Source organism: Mustelus asterias, chromosome 14, assembly GCF_964213995.1.
Source record: "Mustelus asterias chromosome 14, sMusAst1.hap1.1, whole genome shotgun sequence".
In the NCBI taxonomy this organism is placed as follows: domain Eukaryota; kingdom Metazoa; phylum Chordata; class Chondrichthyes; order Carcharhiniformes; family Triakidae; genus Mustelus; species Mustelus asterias.
Window position 1 is genome coordinate 81028760 of NC_135814.1, and position 24603 is coordinate 81053362.

General features: G+C 43.7%; 1 protein-coding gene across 10 annotated transcripts in view; it reads left to right on the top strand.

Moving 5' to 3' along the window:
• LOC144503796 (melanophilin-like) overlaps positions 1 to 11460 on the top strand; it is a 163060-nt gene extending 151600 nt beyond the window's left edge. For 6 of the 10 annotated variants that reach the window (XM_078228695.1, XM_078228688.1, XM_078228689.1 and 3 more), the window contains 2 exons: positions 3888 to 3988; positions 8570 to 11458. In XM_078228695.1, the coding sequence (XP_078084821.1) occupies positions 3888 to 3988; positions 8570 to 8596 (128 nt within the window). In that variant the 3' untranslated portion in view covers positions 8597 to 11458. Of the gene's footprint in view, positions 1 to 3887; positions 3989 to 8569 lie in introns of those variants that run through there. The other 4 variants (XM_078228691.1, XM_078228696.1, XM_078228694.1 and 1 more) reach the window with 2 other exon arrangements.
• Positions 11461 to 24603: the final 13143 nt, after the last annotated feature.

Below are 24603 nucleotides of genomic sequence, written 5' to 3' on the forward strand. Positions count from 1 at the left end.
TAATCAGCCTCCCATTGATTTCCGGCATGAGGCTGATTGCACCATACAAAATGGCCTGGGAAAGTTGCAATCGGCTAGACGCTGGTTGTGAATCCCATTACATCCCCTCTGCTGACATTTCCCAGTCTACTGTGCTACTCGAGCAATGCAGCAGGCTGGGAAATCTGCACCCTTTATTCCAGAGGTGAAATGAGAGTGACCGCCCTTGGCATCAAGGCAGCATTTGGCCAAGTGTGGCATCAAGGAGCCCTAGCAAAACTGGAATCAATGGAAATCAGAGGGAAACCTCGCTCTCTACTTGTTTGAACAATATTTAGCATGAACGAAAATGGTTGTAATGTTTGAGGTTGATCCAAGACATCGCTGCAGAAGATCCTCGGGGTAAGTATCCCAGGCCCGATCATTTTCAACTGCTTTGTCCATGATATTTCCTTCATCATGAGAAATGGGGATGTCTGCTGATGCTGGCTCACTGTTGAATATCATCCACAACTCCTCAAGTACTGGAACAGTCTATGTCCAAATCCAAACGCAGCCAGACCTGGACAACATTCAAACTCAGTCTAATAATTATTTTACTTGTCAGGCAATGACCATCTCCAACAAGAGAGATTCTTACAATCAAGCTTGACATTCACCAGCATTACCATCAATGAATCCCCCACCGTCAATATAATGGGGGTCACCATTGACCAGAAACTTAACTGGACGAACCATGTAAATACTGTAACTATAAGAGCAGATCAGAGGCTGTGAATTCTGCAGCAAGTAACTCACTTCCTGACTCCCCAGAGCCTGTCCACCATCTACAAGGCACAAGACAGGAATGTGATGGAATACTTTCCACTTGTGAGTGCAACTCCCATGCAACATTCATGAAGCTCAACATCATCCAGGACCAACTTAAACATTTAATCCCACTACCGGTGCACAATTTCAGCAGTGTGTACCATATGGAGGTACACCCCAGGTGGAGTTGAGACCACAACCAGATCAGTCAGGATCTTACAAATGGCTTGTGGGGCCAAGTTGCCTGCTCCTGCCCCTAGGTCCTATGTTCCCATATTTCTATATACAAGTTGCACTGTGGCAACTCACCCAGCCTCCTTCGACAGTGACTTTCAAACTAATGACCTCTGCTACCGAGATGGACAAGGACAGCAATGCTTAGGAATAGCCCGATCTGCAAGTTCCATTCCAAGCTAGACTTAGAATTATATTGCCTTTCCTTTACTGTCACTGGGTCAAATCTTGGATCTCTCATAGTACTGTGGGTGCACCTACACAAGGTTGACTCTATTGGTTCACCACTGATCCAGGATGAGGTATCTAAATGGATACAAAATTGGCTTCTTGACAGAAGCCAGAGGGTGATAGTAGAGGGTTGTTTTTCAAACTGGAGGCCTGTGACCAGCGGTGTGCCTCAGGGATCAGTGCTGGATTCAATGTTATTTGTCATTTATATTAATGATTTGGATGAGAATATGGGAGGCATGGTTAGGAAGTTTGCAGATGACACCAAGATTGTTGGCATAGTGGATAGTGAAGAAAGTTATCTCCGATTGCAACGGGATCTTGATCAATTGGGCCAGTGGGCTGACGAATGGCAGATGGAGTTTAATTTAGACAAATGCGAGGTGATGCATTTTGGTAGATTGAACCAGGGCAGGACTTACTCAGTTAATGGTAGGCGTTGGGGAGAGTTACAGAACAAAGAGATCTCGGGGTACATGTTCATAGCTCCTTGAAAGTGGAGTCACAGGTGGACAGAGTGGTGAAGAAGGCATTCGGCATGCTTGGTCTCATCGGTCAGAACATACAGGAATTGGATTGTCTTGTTGAAGATGTACAAGACATTGGTAAGGTCACACATGGAATACTGTGTGCAGTTCTGGTCACCCATTATAGAAAGGATATTGTTAAACTAGAAAGAGTGCAGAAAAGATTTACTAGGATGCTACCGGGACTTGATGGGTTGAGTTATAAGGAAAGGCTGGATAGACTGGGACTTTTTTCTCTGGAGCGTAGTAGGCTGAGGGGTGATCTTATAGAGGGCTATAAAATAATGAGGGGCACAGATCAGCTAGATAGTCAATATCATTTCCAAAGGTAGGGGAGTCTAAAACTAGACGGCATAGGTTTACAGTGAGAGGGGAGAGATACAAAAGTGTCCAGAGGAGCAATTGTTTCACACAGAGGGTGGTGAGTGTCTGGAACAAGTTGCCAGAGGTAGTAGTAGAGGTGGGTACAATTTTGTCTTTTAAAAAGCATTTAGATAGTTACATGGATAAGATGGAAATAGAGGGATATGGATCAAATGTGGGCAATTGGGATTAGCTTAAGGGTTTAAAAAAAAGGCTGAATGGACAAGTTGGGCCGAAGGGCTTGTTTCCATGCTGTAAACTTCTATGACTCTGTGCCTTCTCAAGGACAATTAGGAATAGGCCACCAATGCTTACATCCCATGAAAGATTTTTTAAAAATTGATCCAGTGACAGTAAAGGGACGGCAATCAATGAGTTAAGATAGTGTGTGACTTGGAGAGGAAATTTGAGAGATTGCACTTGTCTCGGTTCAGATCACAGCTTTGGGAGATGTTGTCAAAGGAACCTTGGTAAGGTTTTCAATGTCACGTTTAGATGTTAAACACTTCAGAGGAGAGAAAAAAACCTTCTGGGGTTCCTGTTCCTAATCTCTGTTCAGTCAATATGCTGCACAGTGAATGCCACCTTGGTTAGATTGTCAATAGTCTGAATCTATGCTTGAGACCGGAAGCCTTTGTAGAACCATAATTTCCAGGTGTTAGATTCTTTGGAAGAAGAGTTGTGACAATTTCAACAAAAACAGCACAGTTCCACTGAATGCTTTGTCTGCAAATCAATATTAGAGCCATAGCAACTTAAGAGTCTGATTCATTGAAAAAGAGAAACTTCAGATGTGACAGGAGTTTTTTTTAAATTCATAATGGTCTGAGGAAGGTACCAGGTTCCTCTGAAATTCTCATTATCTTGCTCCTCTGGTTCAAAACATGAGGCCTCATTACCTAAGTTTACATACTTGCCAATGATTCAATGTGTAAATGCAATACTTCCTGTGCTTCTGAATGATGCAGATCAGAAGGCCGTGGGTTTAATTTATGTGCACAGTTGTAAATCAATCTTTTACTGTCTGGTTTAGAGTTGTTATAGTTATCAAGGGAAGAGAATATGTGAAGAACCAGACAATTTGCCATCTGAGGGAAATTGAGTAAATGGGGAGGGAGAAAATAGACGGGTTCACATACACTGCTCTTCAAGAAAAAGGTCAACATCAAGATTGCCATACTTTCATAGTCAGTGATGTTATTCAGATTCCCTTTAAAGGCCTATGGAAAAGGATGTTCCAGTACAATAAACATCACTGGGTTGTAAATATACCATTACGTAGAATTTATGGCACATAAAAACCAGCCAACCCTACACATCAGCATTGGTGTTATGCTCCACATAAGCTTCCTTCATCTCTATGTGATCCTTATATTATTCTCTCCATTATGTACCTATCCACCAACCCCTTAAGTGGGTTTATGTTATTTGCCCTTACTACTTAAATGGAGTTCAGAGAGTTCCAATTTTTCACCACACCCTAGGTAAAGACGTTTTTCCTGAATTACTTGTTGAATTTATTAGTGACTATCTTATATTGATGACCCCAGTTTTGGACTCTGCCAAAAGTGGAAACATCTCTAAATATACATCATTAAACCTCTAATTGAGTGATCTCTGTTATAGTCACCACTTCGCTTTCTCTTTATTGAAAAGAGTCTCAGCCTACATGGTTTTTCCTCATTTTTAAAGCTATGAAAATATAAATATTGTTTTTCAGTAATTAGTATTCCTTTTCTACAGCTACCAAGAATGATGCATTTCATCAAAATTTACAGAACAGAGGATCACTCACCCAACGGAATGCAAGTAACAAAAGAGGAAGATTGGACCGTGTTTTTGGGGTATGCTGAGGCTTCATCCTTTAGGAACGTTCTGGTGAAACGAAGCACAATACTACTTAGAATACAGTGTGGAAATTTGTTGCTTGCTTCCCCTTTGCCTGTAGTCCTCAGCAGACTGCAGTGCTGTGTGATTCCAAGCCTCCAACTGGAGCCTGTTCAGCTCTCAGATATTACCAGTACTCGAATTCAGGTCCTTCAAAAATTGCCTTTTGTTATACAGTTCAAATTTATGGTACAATATTTTGGAATCAAGGGGATCAATTTGGGAATGTGATTTTCAACTGAGGGTCAGGGAATATTCCCTGGTCTGAAGTAATTACTTTCTCTGACAGGAGAAGGTGACGAAGGTGATCTATGAGGGTAGAGAAGTGGATGTTGTCCACATGGATTTTAGTAAGGCTTTCAACAAGATCCCTCATGGTAGGCTTTTCCAGATGATTAAGATGCATTGGATCCACGGTGGCTTGGCCACTTGGATTCAGAATTGGCTTGCCTATAGAAGTTAGAGAGCAGTGGTGAAGGATGTATTTCTGGCTGGAGGTCCAAGACTAATGGTGTTCTGCAGGGATCCGTTTGGATTATATGTATATTAATGACTTGGATGAAAACATAAATGGATGGGCTAGTAAGTTTACAGATGACACAAAGATAGTTGGAGTTGTGGATGGTGTAGAAGGTTGTCAAAGGGTACAGCGGGATATAGATCAGCTGCAGATATGGGCAGAGAAATGGCAGATGGTATTTAATCCAGGCAAGTGTGAGGTGCTGCACATTGAGAGATCAAATATTAAGGGTAAGTATACAGTTAATGGCAGGACCCTGAACAACATTGATGTACAGAGGGATCTTGGGATCCAAGTCCACAGCTCCCTGAGAGTGGCCACACTAGTAGATACAGTGGTAATGAAAGCATATGGCAAGCTTGCCTTTATTAGTCGGGGCTTGGAGTACAAGAGTCAAGATGTAATATTGCAGCTTTATAAAACTTTGGTTACGCCGCACTTGGAGTATTACATTCAATTCTGCTCGTCATATTATAGGAAGGATGTGGAGGCTTTGGAGAGGGTGCAGATGAGGTTTACCAGGACGCTGCCTGGACTATAGGGTGTGAGCTATAAGGAGAGGCTGGACAAACTAGGGTTGTTTTCTCTGGAGCAGCGGAGGCTGAGGGGAGACCTGATAGAAGTCTATAAAATTATGAGAGGTATAGATAGGGTTGACAGTCAGAATCTTTTTCCCAGAGTTGAAATGCCTCATACTAGGGGGCATGCACTTCAGGTGAGAGGGGGAAAGTTCAAAAGAGACGTGAGGAGCAAGTTTTTTTGCACAGAGAGTGGTAGGGTCTGGAACACGGGTGGTCGTGCAGGCAGGTGCAGTAGGGTGCTTAAGGGGTTTTTAGATAAGCACATGAATATGCAAGGAATAAAGGGATATAGACCAAGGTCAGGCTGAAGCAATTAATTTAATTTGGGGTCATGTTCGACACCACATTGTGGGCCAAAGGACCTGTTCCTGGGCTGTACTGTTCTATGTTCTATGACAGTGGAACAGTGATTCCTTTGGCTGGCATTCAGATTGTCAGGCTGTGTAGCTGCTTCAGTTAGACTATGGCCAGAATTTTACATTCGGGTGGGTATGCGCCCAACTGGAACTGTGAAATAGTTTCAGAAGACATTGGGTGCACGTCCCAAAGTCATCGTGCATTCAAGCAATATTTCAGTCAGTGGACACACATGAAAATCAGAAGCACGCCTGTCAACTATCAAGCAGGCGATTTAACCCATTTAGAGGCCAATGGAACTCATGGCCCATTTGCTTTTACAGTTGGCGAGCAAGCCAATTGGCCAGGCAGCCTTTACATTTTAACTTCAACCTCGATCCAGGGTGGGATGAAATGTCAGAATCATAAAATCGCTACAGGGCCAAAATAAAATTTAAAAAGGGTGCCTGGGGACTGAGGTTTATGTTTGAATGTGCTGCCTACATATTTTTTGCATAGTTTTTCCTTCGCAATTAATTTCTCATGCGTCAGCAGCTCCCTGAGACAGCTCCACAGCGGCTGTCCCCCTCAGGGAGCACATTAGAAGCACCAGCCCTCATCCTCCCTTTTATTGTCATTCACCCTCCCCAGCAGCGCCAAGCCTTTTCCAGCTCACACTGGCTGCCAGTTAATTGGCTAACTAATGTGCAATTGCGTTCCATGGCTAACCACAGACAGCAATGCATTTTGAACCTGCTTCCAGGCCCGCCAAGTACGCGCACCAAATGGATGAAAAATTCAGGCCTGTGTAGTTGTGTGTAATTGGGATCACTATCTTTTACTTCTGAACCAGGATTTTGGGGAACATATCAAACCTACTTCAATGTGTCACTGTTCTTTACTTGCTTACTGACCTGTGTCTCTACTTTCCTGGAGGCTAAAGCAAGTTTGGAAAATGGAAACTCTTGCCAAGGAAGGGAGATGTGTCAGATGGAGGCAGTGATCAGAAGTGTCCATAAGACCATAAGACCATAAGACATAGGAGCGGAAGTAAGGCCATTCGGCCCATCGAGTCCACTCCACCATTCAATCATGGTTGATTTCAACTCCATTTACCCGCTCTCTCCCCATAGCCCTTAATTCCTCGAGAAATCAAGAATTTATCAATTTCTGTCTTGAAGACGCTCAACGTCTCGGCCTCCACAGCCCTCTGTGGCAATGAATTCCACAGACCCACCACTCTCTGGCTGAAGAAATTTCTCCTCATCTCTGTTCTAAAGTGACTCCCTTTTATTCTAAGGCTGTGCCCCCGCGTCCTAGTCTCCCCTGTTAATGGAAACAACTTCCCTACGTCCATCCTATCTAAGCCGTTCATTATCTTGTAAGTTTCTATCAGATCTCCCCTCAACCTCCTAAACTCCAATGAATATAATCCCACGATCCTCAGACGTTCATCGTATGTCAGGCCTACCATTCCTGGGATCATCCGTGTGAATCTCCGCTGGACCCGCTCCAGTGCCAGTATGTCCTTCCTGAGGTGTGGGGCCCAAAATTGCTCACAGTACTCCAAATGGGGCCTAACCAGTGCTTTATAAAGCCTCAGAAGTACATCCCTGCTTTTGTATTCCAAGCCTCTTGAGATAAATGACAACATTACATTTGCTTTCCTAATTACGGACTCAACCTGCAAGTTTACCTTTAGAGAATCCTGGACTAGGACTCCCAAGTCCCTTTGCACTTTAGCATTATGAATTTTGTCACCGTTTAGAAAATAGTCCATGCCTCTATTCTTTTTTCCAAAGTGTACGACCTCGCACTTGCCCACGTTGAATTTCATCAGCCACTTCTTGGACCACTCTCCTAAACTGTCTAAATCTTTCTGCAGCCTCCCCACCTCCTCAATACTACCTGCCCCTCCACCTATCTTTGTATCATCGGCAAACTTGGCCAGAATGCTCCCAGTCCCGTCATCTAGATCGTTAATATATAAAGAGAACAGCTGTGGCCCCAACACTGAACCCTGCGGGACACCACTTGTCACCGGTTGCCATTCTGAGAAAGAACCTTTTATCCCAACTCTCTGCCTTCTGTCTGACAGCCAATCGTCAATCCATGTTAGTACCTTGCCTCGAATACCATGGGCCCTTATTTTACTCAGCAGTCTCCCGTGAGGCACCTTGTCAAAGGCCTTTTGGAAGTCAAGATAGATAACATCCATTGGCTCTCCTTGGTCTAACCTATTTGTTATCTCTTCAAAGAACTCTAACAGGTTTGTCAGGCACGACCTCCCCTTACTAAATCCATGCTGACTTGTCTTAATCCGACCCTGCACTTCCAAGAATTTAGAAATCTCATCCTTAACGATGGATTCTAGAATTTTGCCAACAACTGTCCATCTGCCTATGCACATCTGTGGGGAGAAAGGGAAATGATTGCAAATGTACACTATGGGTGAAGGCAATCTATTTCTGCACACTGAGAAAGAGATAGGAGAGTTTGTTTCTCAACCTAGAAAACATAAAACCTTGTAACTTAAAAGAAAGTTTTTGAGTAGTATTGTGTACAGCTATAAAAGAAGATGTGAGCATTTTTTGGTGAAAATGTGATGTGAGGAATAACACACATTTATATATTTTTTTAAAGCCCTTTTATTTTAAACAGTGCATTGAGCTATTTTATATATTTGCTATTTGGCACAATAATTCAAGGAAGCATTAATAGGAATCAGGATCAGATCTGTACCCTTCTATAATTGATAAATTTCACATCTCTGTTCCAGCTACAGAAAACAAAAGTATCAAAGTTTTTTTAAAAAAATATCTATATCCAGTATTGTTATTGCATCCCTGAGATCATGCGCACAGCTCTTACCTTCCCATACCTGCACATAGATCAGTAACTCACTTCCCTTCGCTGGGACAAAGATTCAGCCATCAGCCTGGTCATTCAAACATTGGCCTGACAAATGGCATGGTAAAAGATTTAAAGAATTTCAGCTGAAACCAAAGGGACAGAGCAACAGCTGACTTGTTACTTGTACTTATTGCTGTTCTCCCTGATTGTTTACATTTTTTTTGTTTCTTTGTTTGTTTGCTAAACAGAAACCAATCATGTCTATGCGACCTTAAAGAGAAAAGCCATTAACAGGAGCTACATGCTGCAGCATTAGAAAAGCCCGTGTTTCTCAGAATCAGAATAAATATCTACATTTCAAAGAGCAATCAGCTTGTTAAATGATACATCATACAAAACAGTTTGTGTTATATGTTTATTTTATGCAGAGTTATGTACAATTGATCCTGCGTAGTAATGGATTTATGTAGAGTTATGTCCAATTGATCCTTTGAGTAATGGATATCCCTTCCACTGAAATATATGCAAGTGCATGCTAACATATTGCATCAACTCTAATGCCTTTTACAATTGTGATGTTTTGATACAGCGATGCTTTGCATATTACAGCTTTTTAATACTTTTGTGACAAATTAGGTGACAAGTCTTAAATCCTTCAACAGCTCAGTTGCTAAATGAGAAACTAAGCTACAAGGAAAGTTCCAACCTCACTCCTGGTCTACATGAAGTAAATGATGGTTGGGGGAAACAATGATACTATTGCCATTATTATCCTTGGCCATTGCAGGGAAAAAATAAATCATGATTTTCAATCACGAAACCAGTTCTGTTACTTTAGATTGGAAAACTGCACGTCACTCTAATATTTAAGAAAGATGACAGAGGGATATAAGGGAATTTTAAACCAGTTCACTGAATGTATCCCCACTCTTCTTCTTTCACCCCAACTTTCCCCTTCCTGATTTTTGTGTCTTCCGATAATCAAGAACTGCTGCCTGCCCAGCCAAAGCAGCCTCAGGAGAGAGGGAGAAAGTAACACCACACCATTGATGCTCCATCACTTTAGCTGACACTTGCACTCACCAGCTCAGATACTGGCAGTGTGTGAACTCGAGAGGCTAGGAAAAAGACAGAAATTCCATATTGTTAAGTCACTGGGCATGAAAAGGCTGCAGTAAGGGCAGGGGAAGCATAGCTAGTATGCCAGCTCACGGGAGAGCTAGGTTGTAGACGGGTTCTTTGACAGGAGACTCATAAGAAATTTGATGGGCCACATACAGGAAAGTGCTGATGTGATGCCTGGTACATTGATGAGACTGTCGGACAACATCCATGCAATGTCAGGGAGCACAGAAGAATTTGGTTTCAAAACAAAATTTACAGAGAACATTGTATAGAGCTTGGAATGCATTCCCTCCAGTCCTGAAATGGTGAACAACTTCAAAACAGCACTTGCAGACTCAGTCATGACATAGCGTCTGGTGGTAACTGATTCAATTTCCACTGCAGTATCGGCAGGAGCCACCTAATGTTTGAGAGCTGCAGTGGAAGCCCAGATGGAGGCCGTGAGATCCACGATTGCTGCCATGTAGGCTCAGACTGCTGCCATCATGGCTGCAGATTACAATTTCTCAGAGGGGCACGCAGTTGCTGGTGGCATTCCAAGAATTTGCCCTGCAACCGATTACTAGGATTAACAATTACATGGGTGTGGCAGTGTGACAAAGCTGCTGTTGGCTCTCATCTAGCAAGCCTAGAATAATGCCACATATTCCAAAATAGCGCAGTCAAGAATTCAACCTTCTGGTCTCAGAGCTGCTTGAGGCCATCCTGCAAGGTCATCTACAAATCAGCAGGCATGCTGCAGTCACTGGATAACACTATATGGAAGCAAAGTTATCCTCAATTCAGGCACTTTGGGAATGCACAAGGATGAACAGATCATTTCGGTTTGTACAACTATAGGTGTGTTTTTGGATAAGCACATAAGGGAAAGGATTATGACTTTTACTGCAAGTTCTTGGCCAAGGTGATACTGTGATGGGGTGGCTCCTATGGATGTTAAAGTGGGGAATGGTGGAGTTAAGGTGGTGAAGAGGTGTTTACCCCAGGGAAGCAGAGTCTGAAGTGACGCTCATGGACAGCCTTTATAGAGAAAATGAGTCCTGGCTGTATACTGCCTGCCTCATTTTTAACCACCCCTTTTTCCTCTTCTTTCCAAAATGGCCTCTGGATGCTTGGCTATGCCCTCATGACGGCAAGGTTATGGAGGATACAGCCAACCACCATGAACTTGGAGACATGTTCCAGTGAGTATTTTAGGGCTCCTCCCAAGCAGTCCAACATTGAGAAAGCCACTCCCAATGATTCTGGGATCCCCCCCACTCCTGACCCCAAGTTGAACCTATCAGTGTCTCCCAAGTCCTCTCTGGTGCCCCCTGAGCAGGGCACACCATGCAAGGTGGTGAAGGCACCAGATAGAGCTATTGTAACTGGCACCAGGGTAGCGTCACACTGGCACCCTCTGAATATTCTGTGCAGGCTCAATATCCAGAGAGAGTGCTTGCTAATGACGTGCTAATGTATTAAAATGAGTTTTCTGCAGTCCCTCAGTGTTTCAGGTCACTCCACTGGCGAGAAGCCACGATGCACCATAGAAAGCATTCTTTTTGGTTGTATCACAGCTTGGTACGGCTCCTGCTCTGCCCAAGACCATAAGGAACTACAAAAGGTTGTGAATGTAGCCCAATCCATCACACAAACCAGCCTCCCATCCATTGACTCTGTCTACTTTTCCCGCCGCCTTAGAAAAGCAGCCAGCATAATTAAGGACCCCACACATCCCGGACATACTCTCTTCCACCACCTTCCATCGGGAAAAAGATACAAAAGTCTGAAGTCACATAACAACCGACTCAAGAACAGCTTCTTCCCTGCTACCATCAGACTTTTGAATGGACCTACCTCGTATTAAGTTGATCTTTCTCTACACCCTAGCTGTGATTGTTAAGTTACATTCTGCACTCTTTCCTTTCCTTCTCTATGAACGGTATGCTTTGTCTGTATAGCATGCAAGAAACAATACTTTTCATTGTATACTAATACATGTCATAATAAAATCAAAAAGATTGGAACTCTGAAACTCGCCGGTGTGAATTGTGCCCTCTGGATTTTGAGTACGTGCGTCATTCCGCGGACGGAGAGTGCGGGCTGAAAATCTCCCCCAACAGCTTTTGAACTAACACCATCCTGGTAACTCTATGTGCCCTTTCATCCTATTTCTCCCTGCTTAGAACCTTCAGCGCCTTCCTGATGCAATGATGGACACTATACTGGGAAGTGTTCATATGACATGCCACAACTTTGATTAATCCAATCATATCAGAGTTTAATGCAGGAGTGACCTTTAAACCACTGGCAGTGCTATTCTTACTCTTATCTGAGCCTGCAGGTCATCTTAAAACATCTTATGACATCTTCTTGTTGAATCTGAGTCACCTCAGACAATGTTCCTGAGTGAAATGGAGATGGGAGAAGTGTTTTCTGAAAACTGTGGTGGGTAGGACCTCCTGTGTAGAGGTGTCTTCCTCCCTCATTGCAGAGCTTATCCACTCTGCAGCCTGCATTCTATTTGTTGGTCAGCTCCAGTCTTCATACCTTTTTCAGACTTGGGGCAGAATTTAATTCAGCCTGTTGCAGCTGGAAACACGTGTCCAGGCCTACTAAATCATTGGGAAAGAACATGCATCTAGTCTGGCTGTGGCAGCAAAATCAGTGATTTGGTGATGGAAAGAGGCTGATGTTCACAACTCGCCCATTTGCAGTGGGATATCAAGTGGGCTCATTAATGATCATTGGATGTGAAAAACAAGTACCTGGTCTCAAAACCCAAACCAACAGCTGGCTGATTTCAACCTTCCAAGAAAAGAGTGGTCCACCCTCAACAGGTTCAGGAATGACCACAGCCCCTGCTTGGCCAACCTCCACAGATGGGGCATTAGTGTCAGCCCCCTTTGTGCCTATGGGAAAGAGCAAACTATACACTACATCATAGAAGAGTGCCCAATCCAGAGGCTTAGTGGAAGCCTATCTGGACTCAACACAGCAGGAACAGAAGCTTAGGAACTTTGCATTCGCCAAATAAAATAAAATGAGCCACTTGATACCAATTATCCTTAAGGCCACCAGAATAAGCAATTAAATGAGAATCGTATAGCTCTCCCATGCCTCTTGTGGATTGCCCTGTCCAAATCTTTTTCCAGGAGCCTACCAGGGCGGGAACCTCCTTATCAGGAATTCTGTGCCTGATTGAGGGATCTGGCATTGGGAATTATAGAATTCCTACAGTACAGAAGGAGGCCATTTGGCCCACTGAGCCTGCATTGACAACAATTCCACGCAATCCCCATAACCCCATGTATTTACCCAGCTAATCCCCCTGACACTAAGGGGCAATTTAGCATAGCCAATCCACCTAACCTGTATATCTTTGGACTGAGGGAGGAAACCCACACAGGGGGAGAACGTGAGGAATTTGCACAATCACCCAAGGTCAGAATTGAACCTGGACTCCTGGCGCTGTGAGGCAGCACTACTAAACACTGTGTCACCGTGCCATCCCTATGACAAACGGGAAGGGATGAGGCCATTGAAAGCCACCTGCCTGCCAATGCCTCTGACCCCCTTTCCCTCTGACAATCACTTCCCCACAACCCCCTTACCACCCTTACCGTGTCTAGGGATCCAATGATGAGCATTACTGACAGTAGCCACCACTTCTGGCTGGCCTCTGATGAGCTGGCAGTTTCTGGGGGCAGAGATTCTGCCCCTGGTGTCCTAAATTTCAGGATTGGCACGACACTGGTCAGATAAGTGTCTAAATGGCATTTAATTTCAGGCCTACCCACGGAGGTTTTCTGCAGTTTTTTTAATGGTAGGTGAAACTTTCATCACCCACATTACATCCAGTTCTTAGTGTCTACAGATGGCCAGATCTTCTAATCTCTGAATGGATTCACCAATTCACTCCAAAAACAAACCACAGCACTTCCACAATCTTTGCTAGAGAGAAGTAAATCAAAAGTATCTTACACACAAGTTGAAGGTCTGTTCCTTTAAATAGGATTAGTGGAGACGGGGGGGGGGGGGGGGGGGGGGGGCGGAGGCTAATGACCCTTGTGCAGCTGAACTCATTTTCAGCTGAGAATGATTAATATGTACCTTCCCTGGACTGGCACAGAGGAAGTTTCAGAAATGGCTGCCTGACATCATGATCTGACCGCTCCTGACCACACATAGCATGGCTAAACTAGCACCTTTCCCAGCATATGCCATGCCTGAAGCAGCTTGAAGCATGGCGGCAATATAGAACCCAATTTCACAATCCATAATTAAGGAGAGAGTGAATACCATGAAATATTCAGCTAATTCAAGAGTGCTGAAATAATGAAAGAGTGCCTGACAAAGCTAATTAAATATTTTGATGAGGTGACTTGTGGACAGGGGAATATTTATGACTCCCTGAATTATATGATAAAGTCCCTCATAAAAGATAGTTAAAGCTGAATCTCGTGGAATTGAAGACAAATTATTGACCTGGTTAGGAAATTGGCTCGGTAGCATGGGGCTAATAAGCAGGATGTGAGAAGTGGTGTCCAGCAAAGATCAATAGTTTGGCCTCAATTTTTCATGATATTTATTAATGACTTAGATAATGGGATAGAAAGCCACATATCCAAGTTTTTCAATGATGCAAAGTTAAACAGTAGATGGAAGGTTAAGATTACAAAGAGATTATTGATGGATTGAGAAAAACTGTGGCAAACAGATTTCAACGTCGATAATTGTGAAATCATCCACTTTGGACCTGAAAAGGATAAAACAGCACACCCTCTAAGTGGTTAAAAAAAACAAAGACAGTGAAGTTCCAAAGAGATTTGGGGTTCAATATGCATAGATTATTGAAACCTCACAAACAGGTACAGAAAATAATCAAAAAGGCTAATGAAATGTTTGTCTTTTATAAACCATATAAAACATTGGTTAGACCACACCTGGAATACTCTGACAAGTTCTGGATGCCACATCTTAGGGAAGATATATTAGTCTTGCAGATATTTACTAAATTTATACGTGTACTCTCATGGTTAAATTAAGATAAGAAATTACACAAAGTAGAGTTGTATTCCCCAGAAATTAAAAAGTTATGGTGTAATTTGATCAAAATTTTCAAGGACATAAATTTTTTATCCATTCCCGCCGGCAAGATCTTCTCAGTCTGCTACTTGGGCAGTCCATGATTATAGAATCATTATAGAAACCCAACAGTGCAGAAAGAGGCCATTTGGCCCATCAAGTCTGCACCGACCACAATCCCACCCAGGCCCTACCCCCGTATCCCTACATATTTACCCGCTAATCCCTCTAACCTACTCATCTCAGGACACTAAGGGCCAATTTTTTTTTTAGCATGGCCAATCAACCTAACCCGCACATCTTTGGACTAGGAGGCAGACATTTCAGGACTGAAGTTAGGAAACACTTCTATCCCAAAAGGTGGTATCCAGTAAACCCATCTGGTCTGCTTGATTCCTCTGTAGGAGGAAGTCAGTTGACATGTCTCTGAATAATTCAATTACAGAAAGTTTTAGATGCAGAGCTAAAGTTGTCAATTAAAATATCAAAGATTACATTTTAATCTTGGTGAATTGTATACTGCTTAGATGATGAATGCCTGTGTTGGACTGTGGAACACTTTCCAATTGTAGAACTTGTGGGTAAACTTAAGCTGTGATCCCTTAGAGAAAAAAGCATATTGCTTGTCAACCTTCTTCCTCAACAGCCCAGTAAACAGTGCAACTTTGCAGTCCTTCACACATCCTTTTGTTGTATTATCTCCTGGAAGAAGCAAAAAACATTCCAGTTAATTTGGGAAAAGTCTGAAAAATTCATCTCTGATCCCCTAAGGCAATCAAGGGAAGCTCTAATAGACTATGGTTGTTCCTGGCTCCTAAATATAACTAACTAGAACTAGAAATGACCTCTTTAAGAAAGGTTCTTTATCATGAGTCTGTAACCTGTCCAGCTCAACACATCATTACAGTTAATTTCAGAGAGTGATAATGCTCCATAAAAAGAAATATTTCCTGGCATCTAAGTAGAACCTGTAGCTTTATCATCAGGATGTTTAGTTTTACCATTCCAATCTGTTTCAAATATCCATTTGAACGAGCAATGTAACAAGTGAAATTTTATTATGGAAATAACTCATCTGCTGCATGTCACAGCTTGGAGCAAGGAAAGAAATTTCGAACTGGACTGTGCCCCACCTTTTATCTTTTAAAAATGTATTTTATGTTCCCACTAAGTGTGTGTTTCTTCTAAGCAAGTCAGGCTAATTCTTCCAGTTTGTCTTCCAAACTCAAGGCTCTTCATTTTGGAACAATTTGATCTGCGCGTGCTGCCTGTCCCAGTAATCTTCATGTGGAGATGCCGGCGTTGGACTGGGGTGAACACGGTAAAAAGTCTCACAACACCAGGTTAAAGTCCAACAGGTTTATTTGGTAGCAAATACCATAAATCCCAAATTAATTGACGAAGGAGCAGTGCTCCGAAAGCTTATGGTATTTGCTACCAAATAAACCTGTTGGACTTTAACCTGGTGTTGTGAGACTTCTTACCGTGTTCACCCCAGTCCAACACTGGCATCTCCACATCATGACTACCATCGACACCGCAAACTGCCGGCTCCAAGTGGAGAGGATCTCCAAGAAGATCGTGCATATCGACATGACGAAGGAGCAGTGCTCCGAAAGCTTATGGTATTTGCTACCAAATAAACCTGTTGGACTTTAACCTGGTGTTGTGAGACTTTTTACCAGTAATGTTCATCAGGAGGTAAAACACCACAATGCCAATGTGCATATATCAGAATCTTGTATAGGCTAAATGTATGACTCTTGTACTTGATTCCCTATCAATAGAACCTAATATATTATTTGCTTTTCCTATAGCTAATTAATACAGTTTGTGCACCTTAACGAGTGAACAACTATTATCCTAGGATTATCTGTTACCACAACATAATTCAAAGAGAATCCAAAGAGCTTCTACAAATACATAAAGGGCAAAAGAGTAACAAGGGAGAGAGTAGGGCCTCTTAAGGATCAACAAGGTCATCTATGTGCGGATCCACAAGAGATGAGTGAGATCCTAAATGAATACTTCTCATCAGTATTTACTGTTGAGAAAAGCATGGATGTTAGGGAACTTGGGGGAATAAATATTGATGTCTTGAGGAGTGTACATATTACAGAGAAGGAGGTGCTGGAAGTCTTAAAGCGCATCAAGGTAGATAAATCTGCGGGACCTGATGAGGTATATCCCAGGACGTTGTGGGAGGCTAGGGAGGAAATTGTGGGTCCCCTAGCCGAGATATTTGAATTATCGATACTCACGGGTGAGGTGCCTGAAGATTGGAGAGTGGCAAATGTTGTGCATTTGTTTAAAAAGGGCTGCAGGGAAAAGCCTGGGAACTACAGGCCAGTGAGCCTCACATCTGTGGTGGGTAAATTGTTGGAAGGTATTTTGAGAGACAGGATCTACAGGCATTTAGAGATGCAAGGACTGATTAGGGACAGTCAGCATGGCTTTGTGAGTGGAAAATCATGTCTCACAAATTTGATGGAGTTTTTTGAAGGGGTAACCAAGAAGGTAGATGAGGGCAGTGCAGTTGATGTTGCCTACATGGACTTTAGCAAGGCCTTTGACAAGGCACCACATGGTAGGTTGTTGCATAAAGTTAAATCTCACGGGATCCAGGGTGAGGTATCTAAATGGATACAAAATTGGCTTCTTGACAGAAGCCAGAGGGTGGTTGTAGAGAGTTGTTTTTCAAACTGGAGGCCTGTGATTAGCGGTGTGCCTCAGGGATCAGTGCTGGGCCCACTGTTATTTGTCATTTATATTAATGATTTGGATGAGAATATAGGGGGCATGGTTAGTAAGTTTGCAGATGACACCAAGACAGTGAGGCAAGTTATCTCCAATTGCAGCGGGATCTTGATCAATTGGGCCAGTGGGCTGACGAATGGCAGCTGGGGTTTAATTTAGACAAATGCGAGGTGATGCATTTTGGTAGATTGAACCAGGTCAGGACTTACTCAGTTAATGGTAGGGCGTTGGGGAGAGTTACAGAACAAAGAGATCGAGGGGTACATGTTCATAGCTCCTTGAAAGTGGAATCACAGGTGGACAGAGTGGTGAAGAAGGCATTCGGCATGCTTGGTTTCATCGGTCAGAACATTGAATACAGGAGTTGGGTCGTCTTGTTAAAGTTGTACAAGACATTGGTATGGCCACACTTGGAATACTGTGTGCAATTCTGGTCACCCTATTATAGAAAGGATATTATTAAACAAGAAAGAGTGCAGAAAAGATTTACTAGGATGCTACCGGGACTTGATGGATTGAGTTATAAGGAGAGGCTGAAGAGACTGGGACTTTTCTCTCTGGAGCGTAGGAGGCTGAGGTCTATAAAATAATGAGGGCCATTGACAAGGTAGATAGTCAATATCTTTTCCCAAAGGTAGGGGAGTCTAAAACTAGAGGGCATAGGATTAAGGTGAGACAGGGCAATTTTTTCACACAGAAGGTGGTGAGTGTCTGGAACAAGCTGCCAGAGGTAGTAGTAGAGGCGGGTACAATTTTATCTTTTAAAAAGCATTTAGATAGTTACATGGGTATGATGTAATTGGGCCAAATGCGGGCAATTGGGATTAGTTAGGAGTTTTTTTAAAAAAGGGCGGCATGGACAAGTTGGGCCGAAGGGCCTGTTTCCATGCTGTAAACCTCTATGACTCTATAACATGATATGGAAGCTCCACCCCCTGGTCCAATCACCTCTTTTATCCAAACCTATGAAATACTATGCCCTGTGCACTATCCTGTCTGCAAAACATTTGTGCACTATCCTGTCTGCGAAACATTTGTGCACTATCCTGTATTATCCTTCAATTTAAGAATGGTTCCTCTGACTCATGACTCAAATGATGAGCAATAGTTATCCCAGGACAGAACAATGCAGAATTTATTCATGACTAATACTCTTACTCTGCTTCTTCAAGCAATCTCACCTTTAATATAATCAAAGATGCAGAGTAAAGTTGCTCCTTCTTGCCAATACTACCTTTAATCGCAAATTCAGAAATCCATTCCCTGCTGTGACGCTTCTACTTGCCATGGCATATGTCCTTATAGCTTGTCTGGGTGAAGTTATCAATTCCTCATAGAATCCCTACTGTGCAGAAAGAGGCCATTCGGCCCACTGTGTCTGCACCAACAACAATCCCTCCCAGGCCCTATTCCCGTAACCTCACTTATTTATCCTGACACTAAGGGGCAATTTAGCATGGCCAATTAACCTAACCCATATATCTTTGGAGTGTGGGAGGGAACCGGAGCACCTGGAGGAAACCCACGCAGTCATGGGCAGAATGTGCAAACTCCTCACAGACAGTGACCCGAGGCCAGAACTGAACTCGGGTCCCTGGTGCAGTGAGGCAGCAGTGCTAACCACTGTGCTCTGTGCACTGTATTCCTGTTGAATTAATGGCATAAATAATATAGTCAAATGAATATGTAAGGACGTTTGGATATTTTAAAGTTTGAAGTTCATTCATTAGTCACAAGTAAGGCTTACATTAACACTGCAATGAAGTTACTGTGAAATTCCCCTAGTTGCCACACTCCGGTGCCTGTTCGGGTCAATGCACCTAACCAGCACGTCTTTCAGAATGTGGGAGGAAACCGGAGCATCCAGAGGAAACCCACGCAGACATGGGGAGAACGTGCAAACTCCACACAGACAGTGACCCAAGCCGGGAATCGAATGCGGGTCCCTGGCGCTGTGAAGCAGCAATGCAAACCACTCTGCTGCCGTGCCGCATTTTGTTCAGATGCAGTCATTATATGCACTGAAATGACTGCCAACATTGTTTATTACCTGTATTGATTAAATTCCACATACATTGTTACTGAGGCAGAACTATGACAATTATTAATTGCATTCACATCATCAGATGATTCGGCTGAGAAAGAAATCTCCACCTGAAGAAGGTTTATTATCATTATTGCCATTCACTTTCACTCATATTCAGTCTCTCACTTGCTCACTCCATCATCACTCACTCATATCGATTGTTGCTGATGTGCTTTCACTTGCTGGCTCTCTCACTAATTAACATTCACATCCTATTCCCTTTACTTACATGATCAGTAACACCCATTATTGTGCAAACAGCTCATAGGAACTGCAGCCTCTTCTGCCATTCAGACATGTCAACTCTGATGTGCACACAGTGGGGATTCATCAGGGTTAATGGAGACACTGGTCAGCTCATTTAAAAGATGGACAATTACACTCCATGCAGTTGCCAGCCCTTAATGCCATCAGGTAGCTCATGGATGCTTTAGTTCAGAGGGCAAGCAGGGATAGACGGGCCAAAGGACATTGACTTTTGTCGTCATAATTGAATTGTCTCTAGTCTGTGATCCGAAGGAGGAGCACTCCGAAAGCTTGTGGCGTTTGCTCCCAAATAAACCTGTTGGACTTTAACCTGGTGTTGTTAGACTCCTTACTGTGTAGGGAGATGCCAGTATATGTTTCTTTAGATAAGGGGGCCAAAACTGTTCAAAGTATTCCAGGTATGATCTATTGTTTTGTTTTAGCAAGACTTCCCTAGCTTTATACTCCATCCCCTTTGCCTTTCCAATTACCTGCTGAACTTCCATGCTAGCATTTTGTGATTTATGCATGCGGACCCCCAAATCCTTCTGTGCTGCAGTTTTCTGCGCACAAGGGGGGCATTGGGGAAGGAGAGCTGTGCAGGGGTAGGAGGGATAGGGCAAACACAGAGTGGCAATGTGGAAGAGGAGCTGTTCAAGAGCAGTGGGGAAGAGGGCAAACATAATGGGGCCATTAGGGAAGGAAGGCTGTGCAAGGACAGTGGATGAAGGCCAAGTGGCACAATGGCAGGCAGGGAGGCAAGGAGGTGGATGAAGTTGATGAACAATGGAAGGCAGAAGCGCTGGGAGGTTGGACTCAACAAGGGTGCACCAAACACTGACAAACAAGGGAGTGAACAGGAAATCACAATGTTTACTGGAATGGGGTGCACTCAAAATCCAGATTAGGTGGTGGGGTCTTGTTAATGTGGCACATTAGGGATGGTTCACCCAGCAGAATTTGGGATGGTTTGGCTTTTGTGGGTCCTTAGTTGCCTTTGGAAAGGGAATTATGACAAGCTTCCTGTTTAAATCAGGGATTAGCAGAAAGGACTTACAGAATGGAGAGATTCCTGCTGCAAATTGGGAAGGAGTCACAGGTCACAGGCAATCCATGGGCAATGTGGATCTCAGTCTGAAGCCAGAGATAAGAGATAGTGCAGAAGAGCAGTGGCTCTACAGCAGGAGTAATCATTGGGAGAATGGTGTATCCCAGCTGCAGGGCGTGGCAAAGGCTGTGTGCTCCACAGGAAAAATGAACAGCTTGGTATGCAGGGCTGTATTAATGGGAAAGGCTGGAGAATAACCGGAGGCAGTTCTACTTGCACATCGTAAGGCTCAATGTAAATTGGAGGCACATGGAGAGTGAGGTAGGGAGGGTTGAACTCCGTCCTGAAGTAGCAGCACCATCTTGAAATCCTAGAATGATGGTGTTATGCAAAAGTGTTAGTAAGATCACTTATGTCTGGGACGGGGTATGAGCTGGGCTATGGGGCTCCTTGGGATGCACACTCACTTGTTGGTGCTACTAAAGTGGACAAGATCCAGGTCAGTTACAAAGGAGAGAGACCTTGTTGCACAGGTGGTAACTCAAAGCTAATCATTTCATTCAGTGCTGTTGAAGGGCTAGGCTGAACTCAATAGACTTGCATCAAAGTTTCAAAATCGACAGGGCATAAGGTCAGAATGCAGCCTTGGAGAGTGAAGGCAATAGTAAAGGAGGCACACTGCATCATATCTAACATCCCATCAATGAAGAGCAGGCATGGGTTAACCATGAATGCCATTCATCACTGGCTAAACAGATTCCACTTCTGACCATCGGCCCTGTAACTCAGAGGGCTAAGGAAAAGAGGAGGAAGGCAGTGTTAATTGGAGACTCGACAGTAAGGGGGTCGGACAGGCGTTTTTGCGGAGGCAGGCGGGAGTCTCGGATGGTGGTCTGCCTCCCTGGGGCCGGGATCCAGGATGTCACTGGTCGAGTCCCAGAAATCCTGAGGTGGGAGGGAGAGGAGCCAGAGGTAATGGTACATATTGGTACCGCTGATGTGGGTAGGAAGAGGGAAGGGGTCATGAAAAGAGAATATAGGGAATTAGGGAAATAGCCGAGAAGGAGGAAAGCAAAGGTAGTAATCTCAGGATTGCTGCCTGTGCCATGGGAAGGTGAGGGCAGGAATGGAGTGAGGTGGAGGATGAATGTGTGGCTGAGGGACTGGAGCGGGGGGCAGGGATACAGGTTCCTGGACCATTGGGACCTCTTTAGGGGCAGGAGTGACCTGTACACAAAAAAACGGGTGGCATTTGAATCCCAGGGGGACCAATATCCTGGCGGGAAGGTTGGCTAAGGCTACTGGGGAGAGTTTAAACTAGATAGGGATATGTTCGGCACAACTTGTGGGGCCGAAGGGCCTGTTTTGTGCTGTAATTTTTCTATGTTTCTATGACCATGAGCAGCTGAAATATCATTGGTATGCCACTTCGGGAGCAAATTTGGTTTAGAGTCATAGAGGTTTACAGCATGGAAACATGCCCTTCGGCCCAACTTGTCCATGCCGCCCTTTTTTTAAAAACCCCTAAACTAATCCCAATTGCCCGCATTTGGCCCATATCCCTCTATATCCATTGTACCCATGTAACTATCTAAATGCTTTTTAAAAAATAAAATTGTACCTACCTCTACTACTACCTCTGGCAGCTTGTTCCAGACACTCACCACCCTCTGTGTGAAAGAATTGCCTCTCTGGACACTTTTGTATCTCTCCCCTCCCCTTAAACCTATTCCCTAGTTTTAGACTCCCCTACCTTTGGGAAAATATATTGACTATCTACCTTGTCTATGCCCCTCATTACTTTATCGACCTCTATAAGGTCACCCCTCAGCCTCCTACGCTCCAGAGAAAAAGGTCCCAGTCTATTCAGCCTCTCCCTCTAACTCAATCCATCAAGTCCTGGTAGCATCCTAGTAAATCTTCAACAAGACGTCCCAACTCCTGTATTCAATGTTCTGACTGATGAAACCAAGTATGCCGATGCCTTCTTCACCTGAGAACACACCGCTGGTCACAGGCCTCCAGTTTGAAAAGCAACTCTCTACAACCCTCTGGCTTCTGTCAAGCCAATTTTGTATCCATTTAGATACCTCACCCTGGATCCCGTGAGATTTAACTTTATACAACAACCTACCATGTGGTACCTTGTCAAAGGTCTTGCTAAAGTCCATGTAGACAACATCAACTGCACTGCACATATCTACCTTCTTGGTTACCCCTTCAAAAAACTCCATCAAATTTGTGAGACATGATTTTCCACTCACAAAGCCATGCTGACTGTCCCTAATCAGTCCTTGCATCTCTAAATGCCTATAGATCCTGTCTCTCAAAATACCTTCCAACAATTTACCCACCACAGATGTGAGGCTAACTGGCCTGTAGTTCCCAGGCTTTTCCCTGCAGCCCTTTTAAAACAAATGCACAACATTTGCCACTCTCCAATCTTCAGGCACCTCACCCGTGACTATCGATGATTCAAATATCTCAGCTAGGGGACCCGCAATTTCCTCCCTAGCCTCCCACAACTCCTGGGATATACCTCATCAGGTCCCGCAGATTTATCTACCTTGATGCCCTTTAAGACTTCCAGCACCTCCTTCTCTGTAATATGTACACTCAAGACATCAATATTTAATTCCCCAAGTTCCCTAACATCTATGCTTTTCTCAACAGTAAATACTGATGAGAAATATTCATTTAGGATCTCACCCATCTCTTGTGGATCCGCACATAGATGACCTTGTTGATCCTTAAGAGGCCCTACTCTCTCCCTTGTTACTCTTTTGCCCTTTATGTATTTGTAGTAGCTCTTTGGATTCTCCTTTGCCTTATCTGCCAAAACAATTTTGTGTCCCCTTTTTGCCCTCCTGATTTCTCTTAACTCTACTCCGACACCCCCTATACTCATATAGGTGTAATTTCACTCACACCTTGTCATCCCTAGGGCTCCCGATGTCACATCTCTCGAATGGAATGGTGCTCACCTCGATGTGTGTGCGAGTGTCTCAGGGGTAAGGCTGCATCAGGCACAGTGCAATCAAGACACCCAAAGCTGTGGATCCCAACGCCGGCATCTCCACATCGTGGCTACCATCGACACCGCAAACTGCCGGCTCCAAGTGCAGAGGATCTCCAAGAAGACCAACGCCGATCCTCACATCTCCCATAGGTCTCTAAATCAGAGCTTCCCTTTCTGCACCCTTTAACTATTATTATCTTCAACAATTATTTTCAGAGGTTTTAATTTGAAAACATTAAAGCTTTTTTATATTTTAAACGAGAGATAACAAACTAGGGAATTGAGAAACAAAGAAATAGTTTTGTGCAGAGGCTGAAACAAAATAAAGGACAAGGAGAGCGAAAGAGCTGGAACAGATGGTCAAACAGCAAGGAAGACACAAGTAGGTGGGGCTAGATGTTATGGGTTGTCCATATTGGCGGATGAATGCTTCTTATCACTGGGACTTTTGTTTCATTTAAATAGCGGAGAAGTGTCATAAAAGTGTTTGTTCACCGTTCTTGCCAATAGTCATTTCTGAGTTTAGATCATGTAAGAGACTTGGAGATAATCGAGGTACAGTAATACAGACCAGGGGATCTCCCCATGAAATATGGAAGAGCTTAACGAGTAGGACAGAGAAGTTTGAGGAGATGGGAGCTAAGAGACAAACAGTCGTTGGGAAGAGTGCAGATAACACTGACGCCGTTGTCATTAGCAAGCTCCCCTTTGAAGAACACTGCTGAGTGACGCTTATAAAGTGGAACTGGGCAAAGTGAATTCGGGCAGTCACTGACGTAATCGCCAAATAACGAAATAAAAAGCGGATCTCACTGGATCGGATCAGCAACTTCACAACCCGCCTGTTTGATACCTAGTGGTGAGTACACTTGGGCAGGAGCCAGCAATCCCTCTTTAACTTTGCTTGAATTAGATTTACGATTAATACAAT